This window comes from Aedes aegypti, chromosome 2, assembly GCF_002204515.2.
Source record: "Aedes aegypti strain LVP_AGWG chromosome 2, AaegL5.0 Primary Assembly, whole genome shotgun sequence".
Lineage (NCBI taxonomy): Eukaryota > Metazoa > Arthropoda > Insecta > Diptera > Culicidae > Aedes > Aedes aegypti.
The window spans coordinates 428,785,445-428,807,101 of NC_035108.1; the positions used below are offsets into that span (position 1 = coordinate 428,785,445).

At 34.9% G+C, this 21,657-nt stretch overlaps 2 protein-coding genes across 2 annotated transcripts; one reads left to right on the plus strand and one right to left on the minus strand.

Annotated features, from left to right (window-relative positions):
- The first annotated feature begins 10,093 nt into the window (after nucleotides 1–10,093).
- On the plus strand, nucleotides 10,094–10,719 carry LOC110676047. Its single transcript, XM_021842529.1, has 2 exons — nucleotides 10,094–10,214; nucleotides 10,274–10,719. The coding sequence occupies exons 1-2, from the start codon at nucleotides 10,209–10,211 to the stop codon at nucleotides 10,655–10,657; spliced, it is 390 nt and encodes a 129-aa protein (XP_021698221.1). The 5' UTR covers nucleotides 10,094–10,208; the 3' UTR covers nucleotides 10,658–10,719.
- A 3,145-nt stretch (nucleotides 10,720–13,864) lies between these two features.
- LOC110677060 (adult cuticle protein 1-like) lies at nucleotides 13,865–20,873 on the minus strand. The gene is made up of 2 exons (XM_021847654.1): nucleotides 20,737–20,873; nucleotides 13,865–14,350 (listed from the first exon to the last, which is right to left on the minus strand). The coding sequence occupies exons 1-2, from the start codon at nucleotides 20,740–20,742 to the stop codon at nucleotides 14,051–14,053; spliced, it is 306 nt and encodes a 101-aa protein (XP_021703346.1). The 5' UTR covers nucleotides 20,743–20,873; the 3' UTR covers nucleotides 13,865–14,050.
- Nucleotides 20,874–21,657: the final 784 nt, after the last annotated feature.

Consider the following 21,657-nt stretch of genomic DNA (forward strand, 5'->3'; position numbering starts at 1 on the left):
ATGGAACAATACTTTTAACCAGAACATGGTGTCATCAAATATACGGAGGCCTCTATAAATTGAGCCTGAGGAAGCCAGGAACTGCTTTGGGAACATTTCTTTTATGAGTCATATTCTACACAAAACCTTATCAAATGAATGTTTGTATTCCAAAGATTACTACGCAACAGTTCCATAGGTTTACATATTCATCATGGAAGAGCTTCAGGAATTCTAGAGCTTTCTTCAAGAATACATACAAAGGCACGCTCAGAGATGCGTTTAGAAATTATTGTAAAGATTTCTCTAGTGATTCTCTCTAGAATTCAAGTTGAAAATCTTTAAATGATTTGTAAACTCAAAAGAAATTTCTTTACAGTTTTTCACAGAAAATAGTTCACTTTACCAAAAATGGGATTATTCTGCTAATCCTACCAGAAACTCTAACAAGAAAGCTTAGGAAGTTTCTTTCAGTTCTACCGATTTCTTCAATAATGACCATCTCAGAGCACGTTCTGCCAGAAACCGTTATTAACAGAAAAAAATGTCCAAGAATTTGGCACCCACCATTCAAAAGATATATCACTCAAGCATTTTCTCTGTGAATTTGAATATATTTTAACGAGGGAATCGAAAGTTATCGTGATTTGAAAGTTTTGAGCTATTTTGGAAGGGAATTTTACATGCTCATAAACATTCCCCAACGGTGCATCATAATTAACTTGTAAACCAGCCAAGTTATCACCAGCTTTGCATTAAGCAATCAAAACATGTGATATCCAAGCACCTTCTCTGCAAATTTGAAATCATTTGGTCGAGAAAATCTGAAGTTACAGTGATTTGTATTTTTATGATTATTTATATGAAGTTTAAGGTGAATATGAATCGAAACCAAACTTAAAATTTTCGAGACCACAAATCTGGAAAACCGTGCTCGTTTGAGCTGAAAACTTAATCGATTGGTCACTACCAGCTAGTGACCAATCGATTAAGTTTTCAGCTTAAACGGATATTTGTGATTTGTGCTCTTGAAATTTTGAGGTTTAGCTTTGATTTATCTTCACCTTAAATTAGAGCTTATTTTTATGCCTTTATTATGAAAGTGTACATAATTTACAAATAAAAATGTCTATACGACTGACCCTCAGCATTCAAAAGATACAGTAGTCAATTATCTCGGCAGTTTGTTTGAGAATATTTTATAAAAATACAACATAACTAGAGTACTTTGAAGTTTTGGAGTCATTAAGATTTTTTTTCAATCGTCTAAAATAGTGTTTGTAATACGCATTTAATAATTGCGACACAAATTAACTTAACAGATTTGCATTCAACTTGTATCTTTCATTGAAGAAATCCAGTGCTTCGTTAAATCACAAGCAAATGGATTCGTTTTTGTAAATTTTGTTTCATTTCCAGCGTTTTGCGGGGCATTGTTTCGTTATGGCCCAAATAAGCATATTGGTGAAACTGAATAATTTGAAAGTGGCACCTTGTTGATCAGTCGAGTTTGGATTATCAACTGGTGAGATCATTATAGGCTAGTATTTTAAATAAGCTAAATATGATGGTTCACATATTATTCATGACAGCGAAGGGGATACGTTTATATATGTGTTTGTTTAATTAATAGTCAGAAGGATTTTATTGTATAAATTAACATTGTTTCACGTTTTGCAAAATATGTGAATGCAACAAGCCTTATATTCTGTTTGGTTCCTTGAATTATTCGATACTATGAGTGTCGACTTTTCCTTTAGATACTGATAGATTACTTTTTTGGATTGATGCTGCATGATTTGCATCATGAAAAATCTTTGAATGGTTCGTCATCAAAGGTATCGTTATATTGGTTCTTCAGTCTTGTTTTGTGCATATACATAAATATATATTGAAGAGGCTTTAAAATACAATTCATTCGCCTCCCAACTTTTTAGTTTATTTTATTCATTATGTTGATGACTTCATCTTGTTTTGAGGGAGGTATAACAAGGTATGACCAGTGAAAATGGTGTGAAGATCCCTAGGACTAAACTGTAATTAAGCGTTTTTTTTACCAAGACGAATCTGTAATATAAACCTTTCCAATTTTCCAAACTCCCATTGACTTCTCGTGGAAGTGCAGAGGAATCCAACGACTTCCTCAAAGATAGTAACACGTAAATAATTATTCCATAACCCCAATTGACCTGTATTCGGACGCAGCAGGACGCGGTATTGCTTAGTACAAGAAATGAGAACTCCATTACTTACACACTAAGAGTGCTGCGGTTAATCCTAAGTAGCATCAGTTGGTTCTTTGTGCATGTATTGCTTTTGTAATAACGGAGAGGCAACAGTAGGTGGTCAATCACGCTATTAAATTACATTGATCAACATATCGATAAAATCTGTTGCAATTAGTAGTGGTAAAAGCATTGAACATGGTAATTTAATAATCAAAATATACTTCCAAAACTTCAAAGTACTTTAGTTATGTTGTCTCTAGATAAAGTATTCTCGAATTAGCTGCGAAGATGATTGAATAATACATCTTTTGAATGCCGAGTGTCAGTCGTATGGACATTTTTATTTATAAAATCTGTGCATTAATATAACAAAGCTATAAAAAGGCTCTAATTAGAAATAATGGTAAATATACAAATCACTGTAACTTCTGATTTTCTCGACCAAATGATTTCAAATTTGCAAAGAAGGTGCTTGGATATCACATGTTTCTTGTCCGATGTTCTTGGACATTTTTTCTTGTCCATGTTCTTGGACATTTTTTTCTGTTAATAACGGTTTCTGGCACACCGTGAGAGAAATATTCCGAAAAATAACTTATTTTAGGGATGAAAAATTCGTTTTTTTGAAAAACCAAACAAGATTTTTTTTTTTTTTAAAAGCCGGATCCTATTCTTAACACTTTTTATTTACTTCGGCAGTGTTTTTTTTCAGAAAATTCGGTCGAGAAAACCCTTTATGCCAAAGTGAATCATGGAAGGTCCCAACTAGGTACAAGGCTACTTTTTTTATATTACTTTATGTCTTTTTAAAGCCACTTCTACAGAAATTACCTTACAGATTATCAGAGGAATTCCAAAGATTCTACTAATCCGTGGATTAGTCCACAAAATCTTATAAAATTTATTCCAGAAATTTTACTATAAATTCAACCTGGCATTCCTGATACATCTTTCCAAAAAAAAAATAGTGCTTTCAAATATTTTTTGATACAGCAATACTTCCGATGATTCCTTCAAGAGTTCCACTCAAGATTTTTTAGGGATTTTCTCTAGAAACTCTTGCAGGAAGGTATGAGTTTCGTTGGGTAAATTCTTTAATAATCACTTTATCAGTTTTTCGGAACCCTTACCCAAGGCATTCCCAAGAGTCTAGAAGAAATGTGGAGGCTTTTGAAAGACTTCTCACTTGTAGGAATTTATTGCCTATTTTACCAGAATCAGTGTTACTTGTTTGTTAAGGTTTAGAAAAATCCACCGGATTTTTTCCAGGAATTCCATCTGATTACACAGCGTAACAAAAATGACATTTTTGCGTGTCTCAAGGATTAAATTATGTGTCTCTAGTAGATTTGGGGTTGCTGAATGTGGTGCCATTCTCAGAAATGTTCCAGCACGTCACAATTTTTAGCTACAGGTCGCCAAAGTTGTATAAAACACTGGTTTTATTAATGTTTATATGAAATTTAAAGTACAATTTTCAAAACTTTTTAATAATCTAATCCACCAAACATGCAAAATAGAACTTGAACTTTCATTTCAGACATAATTTGATTGAAATTGCGCGATTAAATTTCGATTGAAACGATTTTTTCAACATGCTTGCAGTCTCCATACAAAATTCTTCGATTCTTCTATATGGCAAAATACAACAATTCTCTAAATCATCAAAAAATAACTTTTCCGCATCGAAAGTATTACAAACTTTGATGATAAGTATTGTTGTACACATAAAGTTTAAATTCTGTGGCAAATTAAGCCAATATATTACCTTACAAGCTGGCAAACTTGCATGCAAGTTGGCTGAAATAGTCATTTTTTGCATTTGCAATAGTCAATATCTCTAAAACTAGACGTGCTATGATATTTCTGAAAACGGCAATGGATTCAACAACCCTTAATTAAGTGAATAGCGGTATTTTGGTACTGGAGACAAAAACGTGTTCCGCAGTGTTATTTCTGGACAATTTCCTAAGCCTCTCCTTGGCGTCGTTCTTAGGGAAATACTGGATGAATTCTTCCAGATCTTTTTCTTGTTGCAATGTTAAAGGAACTCTGAATGAAAATAAAAGGAAATTCATAAAACTACCCAAAGGACCTTGGGAGTTGTTTATGAATTCTAAGGAAGAATTGCTGGCCAAAAACGATCATTTCCTTGAGAAACGAATCTTTGAAGAAATCTTTGGAGTGATTTCTGAAGGTATCTTTGGAGAAAAATCCTGGATGAATGCTTCATGGTATCCTGAAAGAAAATCTAGGTGGAATTCTTTGTGAACTTTGTGAAGGAACCGTTCAACTTTGTTAAGGAACCGTTCAACTCCTGAAGAAATCTTTGAATTATTTACTGAATGAAACTTTACGCAAACACACGAATCAGAAAATCATTGAATATATATGGCAGTATTTCTCGTACGTAATGTCACGAGAAATCCTCACAGATGTTTTTAGAAAGACCCTTTGAGAGATGGGTGGTGGGATTCTCTAAGGAATCTTTATTGAAAGTTGATTGTTTGATCACATTTTTCAGACATGAGGTCTCTTAGTTCATATTTTGGGATACTTAGCCGCTACCAGCCCTGTTGACTAGGCACACGTCCCCATCAAACACTACCTCAGAACCAACACCACTGGGCAAACCTTTATCTCAACCTGAAACCAGCAGAAAAAATGTAAGAACTGGTAGATATTTCGTTTTTGAATTAAATATTGCGGTGAAGAATGCTGAACAATTTGCACTCGTATTCACCATGTTTATAGCTTTTCTTCCTGAATTTAAAGAATTTGGTTTTTTCTCTTCTCTTACTTCTGAGCAAATTTTCAGATTTCTCATAATGTTTTCGTATATTTTCGAAACGATTTTACGAACACTAAATGATTTTTGTCAATTTGTATCGTAAAACGGTATATAATCTGCAGTGGTGATTACTGATACTATGGCGAATACCGGTACACCTACCCTTTATACAGCCATACCATGAAAAACCGATCTAGTGGTTCACCGAACTCCAAGAAAATTTGCTATTTAGTTCCTTATCCAAAATAAGGAAACACGTGTTTCTGGATTTTTTGATTAGGGTGACCATTTCCGAAATAAAGTGACCAGGAAAATCGAGATTTGGCAAAATTTTTATTTATTTTTAATCATAACTTTTGAACCGCTTGACCGATTTTCAGTTTTCTTGGACGAAATGAAAGCTAAAGATTTTAACCTTTCAAGAAAAAAATAATATTTCACAAAAATTGTTTTTGTGAAAAGACAATAATTTCGTGTTTTTTCGTGTTTTGAAAGCCTCGGGACAAAAGTGGCTATTGCTGTTCTCATTTTTACTTTAAAACTCAGTAAATTTAACGTTTACTGTAAAATTTTCAGCGATGTTTGTTCTTTATTTTATTAGATAATTTTTTTTTGAAATAAAAAAATCAGTCATTTTTCATAAGCATACACTGAAGGTATCAGCGTAATAGTTTTTTTTGTTTTTAAAAAAATCATAACTTTTGAACAGCTCAACCGATTTCCAATCGTTTTTTATGGAATGATTGCTTATGTTTTCATTTTTTCAGAAAACATACAACCCCAAATGAAAATATATAAAATTTCTAGTTTTTCAGGAAATTTTTATTCTTTTTCCTATTTTTTTTTCAGAGTTTTATATTTTTTCCTGAAAAGTTTAAATCTTTAGCTTTCATTCCATAAAAAAAAATAAAGATTAGGAATCGGTTGAGCTGTTCAAAAGCAATATTTTTTTTTAATAAAATTTTGCAAAATTGCAATTTTTCTGGTCACTTTTTTCAGAAATGGTCACCCTAATAAAAAAGAAAAAACGGTATCCTTATTTCGGATAAGGAACAAAATAACAAATTTACACGGAATTCGGTGACCCACTAGATCGATTTTTCGTGGAATGGCAGTATAAGCATATTAGTTCTGTTTGATTCTTCGACCTTGACGCTTGCTTCAACGGGGGGAGTGACGAACACTTGTTCGGCGTTCAATGCGTTTATCGAGTAATATCGCGAATCCGGTTAGGCGCATTCATTTCAAATTATATATTTATCGTTTACCAAAACAAATCCCTCCCCCATATCCAAACTCCCAGTGTTTACTTGTGGAAGTGCAGAGGATTACTCGGCTTCCATAAAGCAAGTAACTCATCAACATTTCCCTCCCGTCCCCAAATTGATCTGCATTCGGACGCAGCCGGCGCCGTTATTGTTTTTTTTTATAATAATGAGAGCACCAGTACTCACACATTAGACAGTTTCACAAAAATCAAAATTTCTGGGATTCAACCAGTCACCCCCTAGTCCTAGTTGCAATACTTAAACAAGCTACCAGACAAATTTTCATCCAATTTGGAGAAGATTAGGAGATGTCTCAAGTCGAATTTGTGTTTTTTGGCTTTTACTTACATTCAAAAAATTCTAACGAGAATTTGGAATAACAAAAATCAAAATAAATACCACTAGTTGAACGTATTATTAGTTCTTTACAATTTTTGATAACACTGTATGCCGATTGGAAATGGTTTTGACCTCATATAATGGATTTCTTTTCATTAAAGTACCTGTAAAACATACATTTCTCTACAGTTTTTGTTCTACGAGATTCTTAACCTCATGCCTAATCATAAAAGTTCAATCGTAGGATCATTCCTTTGTCATTTCTGAACATTAATGTAGTACATCATTTATGTATCCAAATTACAGATAAATTGTAAAAAATCGTCTGATGTCGTATTTCCTCATTCCCCTGCATTTAGAGCTGCAGCCAAATGGCGCAATTGCTGACATGTTACAAAATTGAACATAGTAGCTTTGCTTTTTCTATGATGGATGATGATTGAAGAAAACATCTAACAAATGTCATCAACGCAGTCGTGTTTCAAACAACATTCGCATTTGATGCCAAACAATTACATATGTAAGGGGTCATGCACAAATTACGTCACGGGGGGGAGGGGGTCAAGCCAAGCGGGACAAGCCTTTTAAAATTTTCGAAGGACTCATACAAAAAACCTGACAGGGGGGGGGGGGGGTCGAAAAAGACAAAATTTAGCGTGACATAATTTGTGTACCATCCCTAATATAGCCCCGAGGTCAAGTTTCTCGATTACCGATCTTGAGGATCAGAGTTTGATTACGGGAGTTCATTAAGAGTGTTGTTTTTTGCCATGGACCAAATGACTTGAGGCCAAAAAATGTCATCACGATTCATTGTTCAAAAGTGCATCTTGTGGCTGAGGCTTAATCAATGAACCGATGCACGAGTTCACTATTTTGACGTTTGAGCGGTGCTGTATTCACTCGTTGCCATGGTCACATAAATAACACGACACCGCTAAAACGTCAAATAATGAACCCGTGCATAGGTCCATAGGACTCACAAAAATCTCCCTCTCCTAAGTGAATGAAGGGAAATTCTCAAGTACTGATTTGCGCCTTTAGTCCTTTTTCTATGCTGCATATAATAAACATTGCATTGGTTTCACTCGAAAAAAAGAATCATAAATGAACTCCGATCCTCAAGATCGGTAGTCGAGAAACTTGACCTCGGGGCTATATCACATATGTAATTGCTTGGCATCAAATGCGAATGTTGTTTGAAACACGACTGCGTTGATGACATTTTTTAGATGTTTTCTACAATCATCATCCATCATTGAAAAAGCAAAGCTACTATGTTCAATTTTGTAACATGTCAGCAATTGCGCCATTTTTCAGCAATTCTAAATGCAGGGGAATGAGGAATGTCGTATTTCAGACGATTTTTTACAATTTATCTGTAATTCGGATACAAAAATGCTGTACTACATTAATGTCCAGAAATGACAAAGGAATGATCCTACGATTGAACTTTTATGATTAGGCATGAGGTTAAGAATCTCGTAGAACAAAAACTGTAGAAAAATGTATGTTTTACAGGTACTTTAATGAAAAGAAATCCATTTTATGAGGTCAAAACCATCTCTAATCGGCATACAGTGTTCTCAAAAGTTGTAAAGTTCTAATAATACGATCTGGTGGTATTTATTTTGATTTTCGTTTTTCCAAAATCTCGTTAGAATTTTTTGAATGTAAAAAATAGCCAAAAAACACAAATTCGACTTGAGGCACCTTGACTAATCTTCTCCAAATTGGATGAAAATTTGTCTGGTAGCTTGTTTTAGTATTGCAACTAGGACTAGGGGGTGACTGATTGAATCCCAGAAATTTTGATTTTTGTGAAACTGTCTATTACACATTGAGGATGCTACTGATCCCAATATCATATTCACATAATGTTTTAAAGCTTCATAAAATCTACGCAACTAGGGTTGTCATGTCTATTACGACTGACAGTGTTTTGAAAAAAAAAAACTTGAGTTGTGGACACAAAAGTCAATTTGTGTAGGGTTGTGAAGGAGAATATGGTTTATGGTTTCAGGTTGGCCGATGCGCTGCAGAACCGTTACCCGTTCTGTAGCGTAGTTGGTTAACGCGCCCAGTATAGCGTATTGGGTGTCGTGGTATCGAAGCCCACCAGAGCGATTCTATTATTTTTCACAATTTTACATCTCAATTTGTCCAAATTGACTTTTGTGTCTACGAACTCCAGGTTTTTTCTTACATGGTTGTTGAATTCACAACTTGAATTATAATTGTTATCTATGAACCTTTGTTACATAACTGGTAGAGTAGAAGATCTGTACTCTGAGGAGTTGTTGAATCGCATCAAATAAACGTTTCACACAAAACTTAGTAAAACTGAACCATATAAGCCTGTATCGCAACACTTGCAGATCTGACGACCTTTAAGATTTAACAGTCATTGTACCAAAACCTCCGGAGAATACATTTGATTGCTTTAGCTGTGCCTATACCTCACCCAGAACAATCACATAGCAAATGGAGCTATAATGCCTCGACCTGTTTTTGATTTACTATTATTTGGTTAAATATGAAACCTAATAGAGACCAACTTAAGGTATTATAACATAATTAGAGTGAAAACGCTTCACGACTTTATATTATACAAAAAAAAAACTCTGTTATTATACTAGTATTGTTTATAGAAATTCATCATATTGTTGTTTGTTGGAACTTTTGCTCTTATTACCACCTTATGAAAAGAATGGCTTTCAAGACATTATTGGTAACGCTCATAGATCTATATGTCTGTTTCCCACGGAGTTCATGGTTGACCTAGAACACCAAGGCAAATTAGCAAATGGGTGGCATAGCTTTGTACACAGTTTGTCACACTAGTCACATACTAACTGAAACTCGTGGAGAGAATATCATTTACGTAACACGAATTTTCTTTACGTAATGATTCAATTTACGACCCAAGGCTCATTGACGATTCACCGTACACTCAATTTTTTTGTTTATGTGTATTTGTCCAATAGTGTGGGAGCCCCTAAAATCTGGAGGTCCATGAAATGGAACACAAAAACTCTTCCTCACAAAAAATATCTGCTTTGCGTATAAAAAAAAAACTCTGTACCTAGCTATTTGTGGGTAATGTTTTGTGTTTGGAAAATAGAAGAAAAAAAAAACATTGTAATATGACTTGAGGATTTTTAAGCTAAAACAAAATGCTCTACCATTTTGAATTACACTCCAAGAAAAAAAAATATGAAGAAACAACCTATAGCGGATTAAATGGCGCCGTTTAACCCGCCCATTTTCTGAGAATTGACCACTTCATTGACCATTGACCTCCCTCGTTAAACCAAATTTGAAGCAATAAAACCATTCGAATAGACCCGATCTGCCAACAATCAAGACCAACTTGCCAGACACATAGTATCCGGTCTCCGGCGTAGCCTCAACAACAACTGTCGTGCGGTGCGTTTTCAGTTCCCACCTTTTAAATTGATTGACCTAGGCGCATCCGATTAGAGGTGCAAATTTCGGTTGAACCAATAAAAAGTGTTCACTGAGCGTCACAAGCCAACATAACTCAACAGGTCGCAATCGCGTCAAGTTCGGTGGCTCAGAAGAGGCAACTCACGTCACAGCATGAAAGTAACAAATACTTCTTATTAAAAACCAAATCATCACCATTTAAAATGATTTCGTTCTAGACATCATCAGTGTGGATCACCTTTGCCGTAGCCATAACAGCGATAGAAGGTCATTACTACACCGAGTTGGAATTGGATCCCCATCTGCACACGGATTTCCACCTCGCCGAAGGTGATTCCTATTATCCATTGGACGTGGAATCATATCAAAATCACCTTCCGTTTGAGCTATATCAGCCCAGCTCGACATTTTGGGACCATTTTCTGCAGAAACCAAAGTTCATGAACTATCAGGCTCAACCGAATTCACTGATCAATTACACACCCGTGGAGCCAAATTCGTGGATCAAGCCAAATGTGTTCGTCAATGGGCAGGGTTACATCACGGATCGGTACGTGGCGCCAACGATGCTGAAAAGGTTACTCGCGATGAGTCCTCGATAGGGTGGAAAGTTTCATTATTTTTATAAACAAAATAAAAAGGCTGACTTTTGCCATTTATTTATAGAGAAACAAAAAAAAGGGTTTATTGTTATTGATTTTTATAGACATTTCCCTATAGATTCCTCAAAAGTTCTTTGTGGTATTCAATCCAGATAGTTGATAACAATTTATGAAGGAATGTATCTTGAATGCTATTTTCAGATTACTTTGTTTAGTAGTCATAAAACGAAGTTTAAATTAGACGGAAGTTTAATGCAATTGACTGCCATTTCGTTATAATTTGATGACATATTTCAGCGAAATATTTCTTCCAAATCGTCATACAAAAAAAAACCAGTGTTCGGAATATGGGACTGTTCGGAATTCAGAACAAAGCGGTTAGAGAAAAAATGGTCATGTGTTCTGTAACTTGATGCCACCCTAACCCGATGGTCTATTCAATATCGAATTATAGAGAACTGACCGTAGTTAAACCACGACTAAACATATTTCTGTTAAATCCTTCTGATAAAATTCTATGATCCATTTCAGAAAAAAATGAGACCGGGTAAAGGAATGTCGAGTACTATAAAATAATTAGGAGAGTCTATGGCATTATATACCCCGCACCCTAGCGTTATTGTTCAAAAGTTCTGATAAATTGTGTTTCTAATTTCAAACCATACAACAAGAGAACCTCTTAGCTTAAACCTAACAATGTCAAGATTTGGAGTTTTTTTATGTTATAAAATAGAAACTTTTACTTAAATTTCCTAACTACATAATTTATAAACTAATTTCGATCCCTTTAGCTCGTCAAAAATTATGAGAAGTTTGTGGAATATCAAATTGTTCCAAGTATATATGTGGAAATGGAGGATTTTAACTCCTTTGGGACCATCTGAGGAATAAGACACACAAGTTTTTGGTTTCGAAACACAAACCTGAATCCAAACAATAATGTTTTGCTGAATTTTTCCGAGCCAATGTCCTTAGCAAAATAGTTGCTAAAAAATGCAGCAAGCATTTTTTTTTTAAGTGGATGTTGGATTGGCTTTTGAGTCTTGACAAAATAAAAAACTGCTAATTTATTTTATTTATTTTTTTCTAAAGATGGTTTCTGGGTTCGATTCCCGGTCGGTCAAGGATCTTTTCGTGACGTAAATTTCTTTGACTCCATTGGGCATAGAGTATCATCGTACCTGCCACACGATAGACGAATGCGAAAGTGGCAGCGTTGACATTGAAAGATCTCAGTAAACAACTGCGGAAGTGCTCGTTGAACATTAAGCTGAGAAGCAAGCTCACAGTGGGACGAAACTGAAAATTGACGGTCAAAACCTCTTAGAGGCGTTTTAGCTCATAGGTGTCTTCGGGACATTGTTTTGAATTAGCATCCCGAGTAATAATAAAAAATAATTTTTAAATTAGACTAAACAGAGCACCCGAGCAAAAAATATCTTCTTGAAAAAAATTTTTTAGGGCAATCATTGCTTTAGCAAAGTTTTAGATCTTTTTATTTTCAACAACTTTGCTGAACATACTTGATATTTTTGATTTCGTTTTCACGGTTAAATTTTTAAATTTAACCTATATTACCATAAATATCAGTTTTTTGACCATTTCTGTGTTCAATGTGTAATTTTTGAACATGGCATGTTCTACAACATTTTATATGTTACAAAAATGCACAACTTTGTCGAATATATCAAAGCTGTAACAATATCACATCAAAAGATATAATGAAATTATGATAAAATTTATATAATTTTTGACCATTTTTCTATGCAAGTTTCTACTGAATCGGCACTTTTCGGCAGCCACACTTAGCATACTTTGATACCTCACTATATCAGCTAAAGTCCTATGGCAAAAGAATGATCGGGTCTCACAGGGCACATTGATTTCAACCATTTTTGACGAGCATGGAATTTCGTTCTTAAATAGTATTTTGACCTTTTGTATGCACACAGTGCAATCAATAAATTAGGAATACTATGTATTCAACACCTTTGTTATACTAAAACTGCTCAATTTTAGCATCAAATCGTAGTAGCCGACAATAATTCGGCTTCGGGCATGAACACGTGAAAAATTTAAGAACAAATAATATTTTATGACAAAGAGCAAATAATAATAATATACAGTGAAACATAATTTCACCTGTTGAACCCAATTCCTCTCATTTTTCAACCATTAGGTTGTTGTGCCAGCAAAAGTTAACTTATGCTCGAAATTGCTGATACATGAGAATTCTACCAAGTAAATTCTCAAAAATAGTATATATTTTAATAAAACCATTATGTTTTTCGATGCAACGTTTTTACAGCTTGTCGGCTTATACAGATGCATTCGACACAGTTATTGACTTTTGTGATACAAAAAATAACAGAACATCAGAAGTTTATTGACTGCACTGTAAGCACACAAAAGGTCAAAAAACTATTTGATGTCAAAATAAAATTCCATGCTTGTCAAAAAATGGTCAAAATCAATGTGCCCTGTGAGACCCGATCATTCTTTTGCCATGGGGCTTTAGCTGATATAATGAGGCATCAAACTATTTTAAGTATGGCTGCCGAAAAGTGCCGATTCAGGAGAAACGTGCATAGAAAAATGGTCAAAAATTATATAAATTTTACCATAATTTCATTATATCTTTTGATGTGATGTTGTTACAGCTTTGATATATTCGGTAAAGTTGTGCATTTTTGTAACATATAAAATGTTGTAGAACTCATAAATTGCACATTGAGCATAGAAATGGTCAAAAAACTGATATTTATGGTAATATAGGTTAAATTTAAAAGTTTAACCGTGAGAACGAAGTCAGAAATATCAAGTATGTTCAGTAAAGTAGTTGAAAATAAAAAGATCTAAAACTTTGCTGAAGCAATGATCGCCCTAAAAAAATTTTTTTAAGAAAATATTTTTTGCTCGGGTGTTCTGTTTGGTCTAATTTAAAAATTATTTTTTATTATTACTCGGGATGCTAATTCAAAACAATGTCCCGAAGACACCTATGAGCAAAAACGCCTCTAAGAGGTTTTGACCGTCAATTTTCAGTTTCGTCCCACTGTGAGGCTCTTTCCTAGTGAGGGCATAATACCAAGAAGAAGAAGAATGATTTTGAGGTCATTCGAAACCCTCTCTTCCTATGGAATTCCTGGCTACGCCCATGATATGGTTGGATTTCTCAACATTATTGTTTGCATAATAAACAAAAACTGATTGTTTCCATTCATTTATAGAGAAATAAAATAAAAAGCATTTTTTATTCATAGATCCATCCGCATTAAAAGTTCAGAGTAGGCAAAAAGGATAAAGATGATACGGCGTGGACAGGAATAAATGGCATCGGGTACAGCGATTGACTTCTGAGTATCGTTTGGCGTCATTCGGGGGTCGACAGTTCTAGGCAGTTCCTGGAGCGGGAGCCAAATTCAGCTGCTGCTGGTTGATGGCATGACCGGGCAGAGGGGCAACGTGGACAGCTCCGCGGGTGGCCGTTACTGAGGTGGCGACCGGTTCCGGAGCGGCTGGGGCATCAACGGCTACCACTGGAGCCGGAGCTGGAGCGGCAGCTGGCCATGCCCACGGATAGGCGGCATGAGGCCAAGCAGCGGGCCACGCGGCAGGCCATGGAGCCCATGGCCACGCGGGTTGAGCTTCAGCCACGAGGGCCAGAGCGAACACAACGAACAGGGCAGCGACCTGGGGAGGAGAAGAGTAGGAAATGAGGATTTTGGTTGAGAATATGAAACATTAAAACAATTCGTAACGTTTAAACTGTGTCCCCAAGGACTTGATTTAGTACAAACTGTATGCCCATTTTGTATACACTTTGTGTCCAAATACCTGCAACCTTGTTAAAATTTCAACGGCAGAATTTTATTTAATGGGTGCTCTTCAAGATATTTCTCAATTCAATACCCTGATAGCTCTATATTTGTTTTTCCTCTTCTAGAAACCTTTCTACGAATGATTTGGTCCTAACCGACGCCAGTCACCTATGTAGCCAACTGGTTACGCATACTGATTTTGAATGCGACCATGTGTCTGTTACATTTCAAATATCCCATGGAGCGATTCACAATCCCATCAGCTCCACTTTCAATTGTTTTCGAGCCGACTGGAAAACATATGAAGAAACAAAAATTTTGAAAATAAAATTTCTCAATCTGAATTTTGAAAAAAAAAAACTTAGAAGCCAATACTGCCGTTGAAATAGAAAAATAAACTATATCTAACTAATTGCGAAAAAGCTCAAAAACTTGCTATGTAATTTGAATGCGCAATTTTAAAATAGGTTTCCCTAGTCCATTTGAAAATCAAGTAACTCAGGATTTCGAAAGCACTCAAGAGAACGTTTTCGAAAATTCCTGGGAGACTGAGAACTATTATTAATATGAAAGCCCCTGGCGATGATGGAATTTTCTACATCCTCATCAAGACACCTCCAGAGTGTAGGTTATCATTCCTGATTGATACATTTAGCAAATATTTTTAGAAAACCGCTAATTGAACTACGTGTTTACGTTCAATTAGCGGTTTCTTCACTTTATTTTTGCAAAAGAAAAAAATAAAATACTTAAAATCACTAGTAAGGCGAGCAAATACCTAATCAAATCAAACATGTTGTCTATCTACCTAGATAAGCTTATATCACCTGTGACTTACTGACTTCTTCAGTGTCGAGTGCTTGACTTTATAGTTTATTTTCAATATAACAAGCAACCGCACGATGGATTTAACAAGACGTTGACGCGACATCGACTTTACACATTTTTATAATCGACCCGACACTGAACCGACTTTAACCCGGTGTCAACCTGACCTGGCAACTCCCACTGCTTTTTAATGTTTTGATTTTTTATACTATTATGATGTTTGAAAAAAATAAAATTCTTGAGAGTCACACCTTAGATAAAAGTTAAAAGTTACTTTTCTGGCAGCACTGCCGCGTCGATGAGGCGTGAGAAGTGAGCACCCGTTGACATCGACAGATAAGAATGAAAGAGAAGAGATGACAGATGCAATAGAAACGTCATCGTGAAAGGTAAACAGAAAATAAATAAAGGTTAGAAGAGGTGCGAAAATTGCAGTTGAGCGGAAAGTTATTAGTGGAAATAACTTTTAAGTAGAATTTTGTAGAGAAAAAGATAGTATCGAGCAGGTTTGAACATTGCCGAAGCAGTCGTGAAGGTTGAGTTGCAGAAGGCAGTAAGTTTGCCAAATTTACTAGAAGGAGAATTTGCTAGGAGTTTATGCAAGTGACATAGCATTGGTCAGGAATAGCGAAAGAAAAACAAGAGTCAAGAAGTCGAACCAAAATTGTAAGTTGGATTCATTCGATCAAACATGTCACATCCTAAATCTGTATCAAAACTAAAACTGAACGTTTTTGAAAATGCATTTTGATCTACCAAATTAAAAAGGCTGATTAACAAAAATCGTTTGTGCTGTCGACTTTATCCGAATAGTTACTCAAACTAGTTTTCACTCGTAACTTTTTATGTCACTGATTGTGTTTTTTTTTCCTTATGTTTATTTGAAAGGCACTCTGTGCTCATGGCCGCCACTGTGCCGAAATCATAGTTCTTCTTTATCGATACAGATTCTACTTTTAACTATTCTATATTTACATCACTATCTTCTACTCTTTTTACTCTCACACTTAGCAGGTAAGAGAGTGCCCTGCTGTTGGTCCAATCAATTTCCATATAATCCATAGTCCATTGCTCCATTGTCTCAGTCACCATCTGATACTGACGGAGGATGGATGTCCTCCCCATCCTCCGTGCGGCGACTTCTGGTGGCTGGACGGGGTTTTGTTTTTTTGTGAAGGAGCTGGGAATCGAACCCATGACCTTCCGCTTATGAAGCGAAATGCGTAACCTCACGACTACGGACCCCTCCTTACTGATTGTGTTGCAATTTTGAAACAATGGTTTCATATTCGGTTACAGTCAGTATATATTTTGTATTATTTTTTCTTCTAACAGTTTATTTTTAATTTCTTTTTTATTTTTTATGTTTATAAAAAAATGGTAGGAAATTATGTTTATACCTAGTTTAAATATATAATGTGTGCATACGATGATTTTCTTCACGTCGAGTCTAGAACATGAAGACGGCCTTGAGGTCGAAATACGCGTATCTGTCAAAGGATACAAACTCTAGTGAAATTAAATGGTATAGTGCTAAATTCGGGTTTTTTCATTTAATTAAAACAATTGTTATATTAATGTCCCAATTAGTCGAAACCATTCAAACTTTTACAATTTACTTTTGAAATTGACAAGAATAACACTTTTAGGTAACATTTGTAATAAGATCTGCTTTAATTATCAATCATGTAAGAACCCCCGTATATTATAATCGGAATTTCACTTTATCAAACTTCAGTGGCCACACTGCTTAAAAAAGCTATTTAATACTCTCAAAAACACTAGAAATAATTTTAAGTCTACGGTTATTTTGGGGGAAAAACACCGTTTGAGTAAATCTATTAATTAATTTCAATAGCTTTGATGGCATGCAAATTTGAAGAAATATACTAGCTCTGTTATTTTATAAAATAGAGACTTTTACTTAAATTTCCTAACTACATAATTTATAAACTAATTTCGATGACTTTAGCTCGAAAAAATTATGAGAAGTTTGTGGAATATCAAATTGGTCCAAGTATATATGTGGAAATGGAGGATTTTAACTCCTTTGGGACCATCTGAGAAATAAGACAAGTTTTTGGTTTGAAGAATATTCGAAACACAAACCTGAATCCAAACAATAATGTTTTGCTGAATTTTGCCGAGCCAATGGCCTAAGCGAAATAGTTGCTAAATAATCCAGCAAGCAATGTTTTAAAGTTGATGTTGGATTGGATTTTCAGTCTTGACAAAATAAACTGCCATTTTATTTATATTTTTTTCTAAAGAAGGTTTCTGGGTTCAATTCTCGGACGGTCCAGAATCTTTTCGTAATGGAAATTTCCTTGACTTCCCTGGGCATAGAATATCATCGTACCTGCCACACGACACACAAAATGGCAACATTGGCAATGAAAGCTCTCAGTTAATAACTGTGGAAGTGCTCATTGAATGATTTAATAACACCATAAAACCAGATCAAGTAAATTATTAGAGCAAAACATAGAATGAATTCTGACAAACTACAAATTAATATTGAAGTTAAACTAGTGATGACAATAAAAAAAAATCGTGTAAATTTATGTCTTCTTTTTCTTTTTGGCATAACGTCCATAGGTCAGAGCCTGCTCACAGTTATTAACTGAGAGCTTTCTTTGTCAAAGTAGACATTTTTCGCATTCGTATATCGTGTGGCAAGTACGATGATACTTTATGTCCAGGGAAGTCAAAGACAATTTCATTACGAAAAAATCCTGGACCAACCGGGAATCAAACCCAGACACCTTCAGCATGGCTTTGCTTTGTAGCCGTGTACCCTAACCACTCGGCTAAGCAAGGCCCACTTACGTCATGTTCGACATATTGAAGCAAGTAAAATGACTTAAATTAAAGCGACAAATTACTAAATATTCAGTCCTTTTAAACTTAATATTGTTTAGATCCCTTTTCGTCAAATTTGACAGACATTTACAAGATTAAGGCATTGTTGAGTGCATATATTATTGAATGCATGTCATTCAATTTCAAAAATAATAAATGAAAAATAATTTAAAGCAAAAATTCTAAAAACAATTTTTGGCCGATTCCGGAGACTCGATTATCCGGTTACTCAATTATCCGGAATTCGATTATCCGGAATTTTTGACTCGATTATCCGGAGTTTGTTTTTAAATACTCTTGTTTTTCAGTTTTATGCATACATTTGGAATAATTTGGTATTGCAATAAACAATATGAATGGTTTTGCAGTTTTGGACGTAGGTAAGAAAAGGGGAGTTTGAAAAAGTTTTTCTTTTTGTGTATGCTGGTCAATTTTTTTTTCTTCTCAAGACCCCTATTGTTCCTAGAAATACTTTCTGGCTACATCACTGCATCATACATGTAAATAAAAGGAAAGACCATATTTCTTTCCACTTTCTTATTTTCCTTGATGGAGAATCGCGAATAACTGATGAAAAGGACCTATTATAATATTTAAATAATATTTTTTGCACTGAACTCGATATAATTCGAAAATGGCTACTTTCAGAGAAATTATCCATAAAATCATTATGGTTTATAATCATTTCAAGATTCTTATTGTATTATTAGAACGTATTTATTTTGACAAAAAATCAAAATTTTTAAAATTTGCCAATAGTTGTTCTTATTTATAAAAAAATCTCCATCATGAAACTTTGTCTCAAGCATCGGTTTACTGTCAAGATTCCATGGTGAAAATTTAAAAATGTTAAGGTTGGGTTTTTGTGTAATTTTGAATTTAAATTTTATTTTTGATTTTTTAGGGAAGTAAATAAAATATATTTTCAGTGTATATTTTTTCTTGTAGTTCAAACGGTTCACTACAACTTCTTCTCAGAACACTTATTCTACCATACCAAAAACATATAGTTCAAATCGAATCCAAATTAATCCAAATCGAAGACTATCGAGCAGGATTTTATTTTTTTCGACCCATTCTGGATGGAGTTTGTCTAAAAAAGGAACTTTTCATTGATTATGTAAGGATTTATGGGAGGATGGAGGGTCTGAGATTTCCAACGCGTTATACAATTGATTTTTAATTTTGATACAAAAATCTTACTTTAGAGAATAGGTGCAGAAGTCCTTAGAAAAATTCAAAAAAATGTCTTACGTAATTAATGGACAGCTCGCAACCCTCAATACAGAACTGAAAACTTGTAGATACTTTTTAGCACCGTTGGAAGGAAAATTAGGCCCTAATGTTGTTCATAGGTGAAAAGTAGGCTGATAAATTATTTATCTGTAGGGCCTATGTCAATAGATTTAATTCAAATAAATTGTGCATATAAGAAGGTAGTTGAAATTTTATTAATTTTTGTAGAAAAACGAATGTAATGCCTAATGTTCTAAAACCATTCAATTGAAAAAAAAAAAAATGTTTCTTCATAGCTTTTTCGAAAAATAAAACATTCTGCTTGTATTCTCCGACAAGATCAAAATTTTCAAATAATTGTATTTGATAATATTGCTACTGATTACAACATTGAGTCTTTATTGGAGAAATGCTGAATATCTTCTTATCAATTCATTCAAATGATAATTAAATTGAATAAATGTTGAAAAAGATTAACTTTGTACATTTTCGGAAAAAGACTTGAACGGAAACAAAACATCCTCTCAATATATTCATGAAGATGGCGCATTTCAGTATACACAAAATCATATAGTACAAAACTGGTTGTGGTGTATGTAAATGTGGCATAAGGCTGTATGCTTATTCGATCGCGTGGTTACTGGGGTTCATATGTATAGTTTTCATTTCGGAGAGCTCAGGATTTTTGGATAGCTACGACCAAGAAATGTGGTGCTTTTCATAGCCTTGCAGAGTTTTTAAAATACATAGTTCTGTCAGAAACACTTCTGTTGCTTATATCAATTTTATTGTTGTCAAAATCTGCACTGTTGGTACAAATATATTTTGTTATGTTTTCAAATGTTTAGTTAAACTATGACAGAAGACCAAACATTTCTTTGAAACTAATAAAATTTTATTAGCGTCAAATAAAAGTTAATCTTTTAATCCATTACTGTCGGATATTTGACCATCTTAGCTCCAGCAAAAACTCAGCAGTTGAACTGCATGCTCCAAGTTTGATGGGTTCGTTTTATAATTCGGACAAAATGTTTGATCACTTCCATTAGCTATATTTCAGTTTTTTTTTTTGTTCAAACTTTTCCGACAGCTCTGAATTTTTTAACTCAAAGCAACATCTTCATTTTGTTCAATTTGGTACTCTTCACTATTATTGTTCTTTTGTTTTTCTTGGGAAGTGGTTTAATGTACATTTCCACAGATAATACTGACACATTCACTCATAGTCCTTCATAACACTTTAGTTTTCTTGTCCAATATGCTTCATCCCTCGATATTCCACAACAGTTCTTCTTATCTCCCAATTCACTGCCCAACATCCCTTTGACTCACTTTCATTTTTGGTTCTTCTAGCGGAAATATTTGGCTTCCTTGCAAACTTCTAAACACACCAACTAACTGTGACGCCGATACTGAATCGGAGCCGCCTTTTTATACACAAATCCAGGAACTACATCACCCAGAACCAGACCCTGGCCCATTTCTTTTCCTTATCCGAGAGCTCGTAGAAATCAGCAGTTCTTGTCTACCGATACAGGGACCTAGAATGCAAGTCTCGAGACGGCTTGTTCCGCATACTCCCCTGCTATCGGTACCACTCGAGTATGGCAACCGCCCACCTAACCGGACCCTGGTTCTAACTTGTTCTAAATCGGTTACGCATAGAAACCACCTCAACCATGTGACCAATGATAATGAAATGTAAATATCAATCTCGACAATTAGAATTTTCACGCGCGCGCGCTTAGTCACAGTCAGCGAGCGCGCGGATCAAAAACCGGTGTGGCACAATCCATTGATAACGGCCTCGACGGATGTTTGCTACCAAGCGAGAGCTCATGCCTATATTCTAACTGGATCGATTATGATCAGCTGGTGGTTCGGTTATTACTCATTGATTGCTAGGAGAAAAACGGTAATTCCATTAATTGAGAGAACAAAGTTGATGATCCTCATGATAAAATATAGGGATTGATCCAGAAAATAACTAGAATTGTTTCCACGCAAAGGTGTTGCTACGCATTCTTCCTTCGGCTTCGGAGGGTATGAATATTCAATGCCAACAGAATGCTCCCTTCACTAATTTCTAATGCAAATAAAAGCATTAAAATACAAAGCTTACAGCAGCTTAAGATGGTTCTGGATCGTGAATAAATCGTGCAAGTGGGGAAAGACACAAAACTTGAGTTTGCTGTTAAGGGAAGATTCAAAAATGATGTCCAGCGATTTTTGGGATTTTTAGACTCCTTCTCC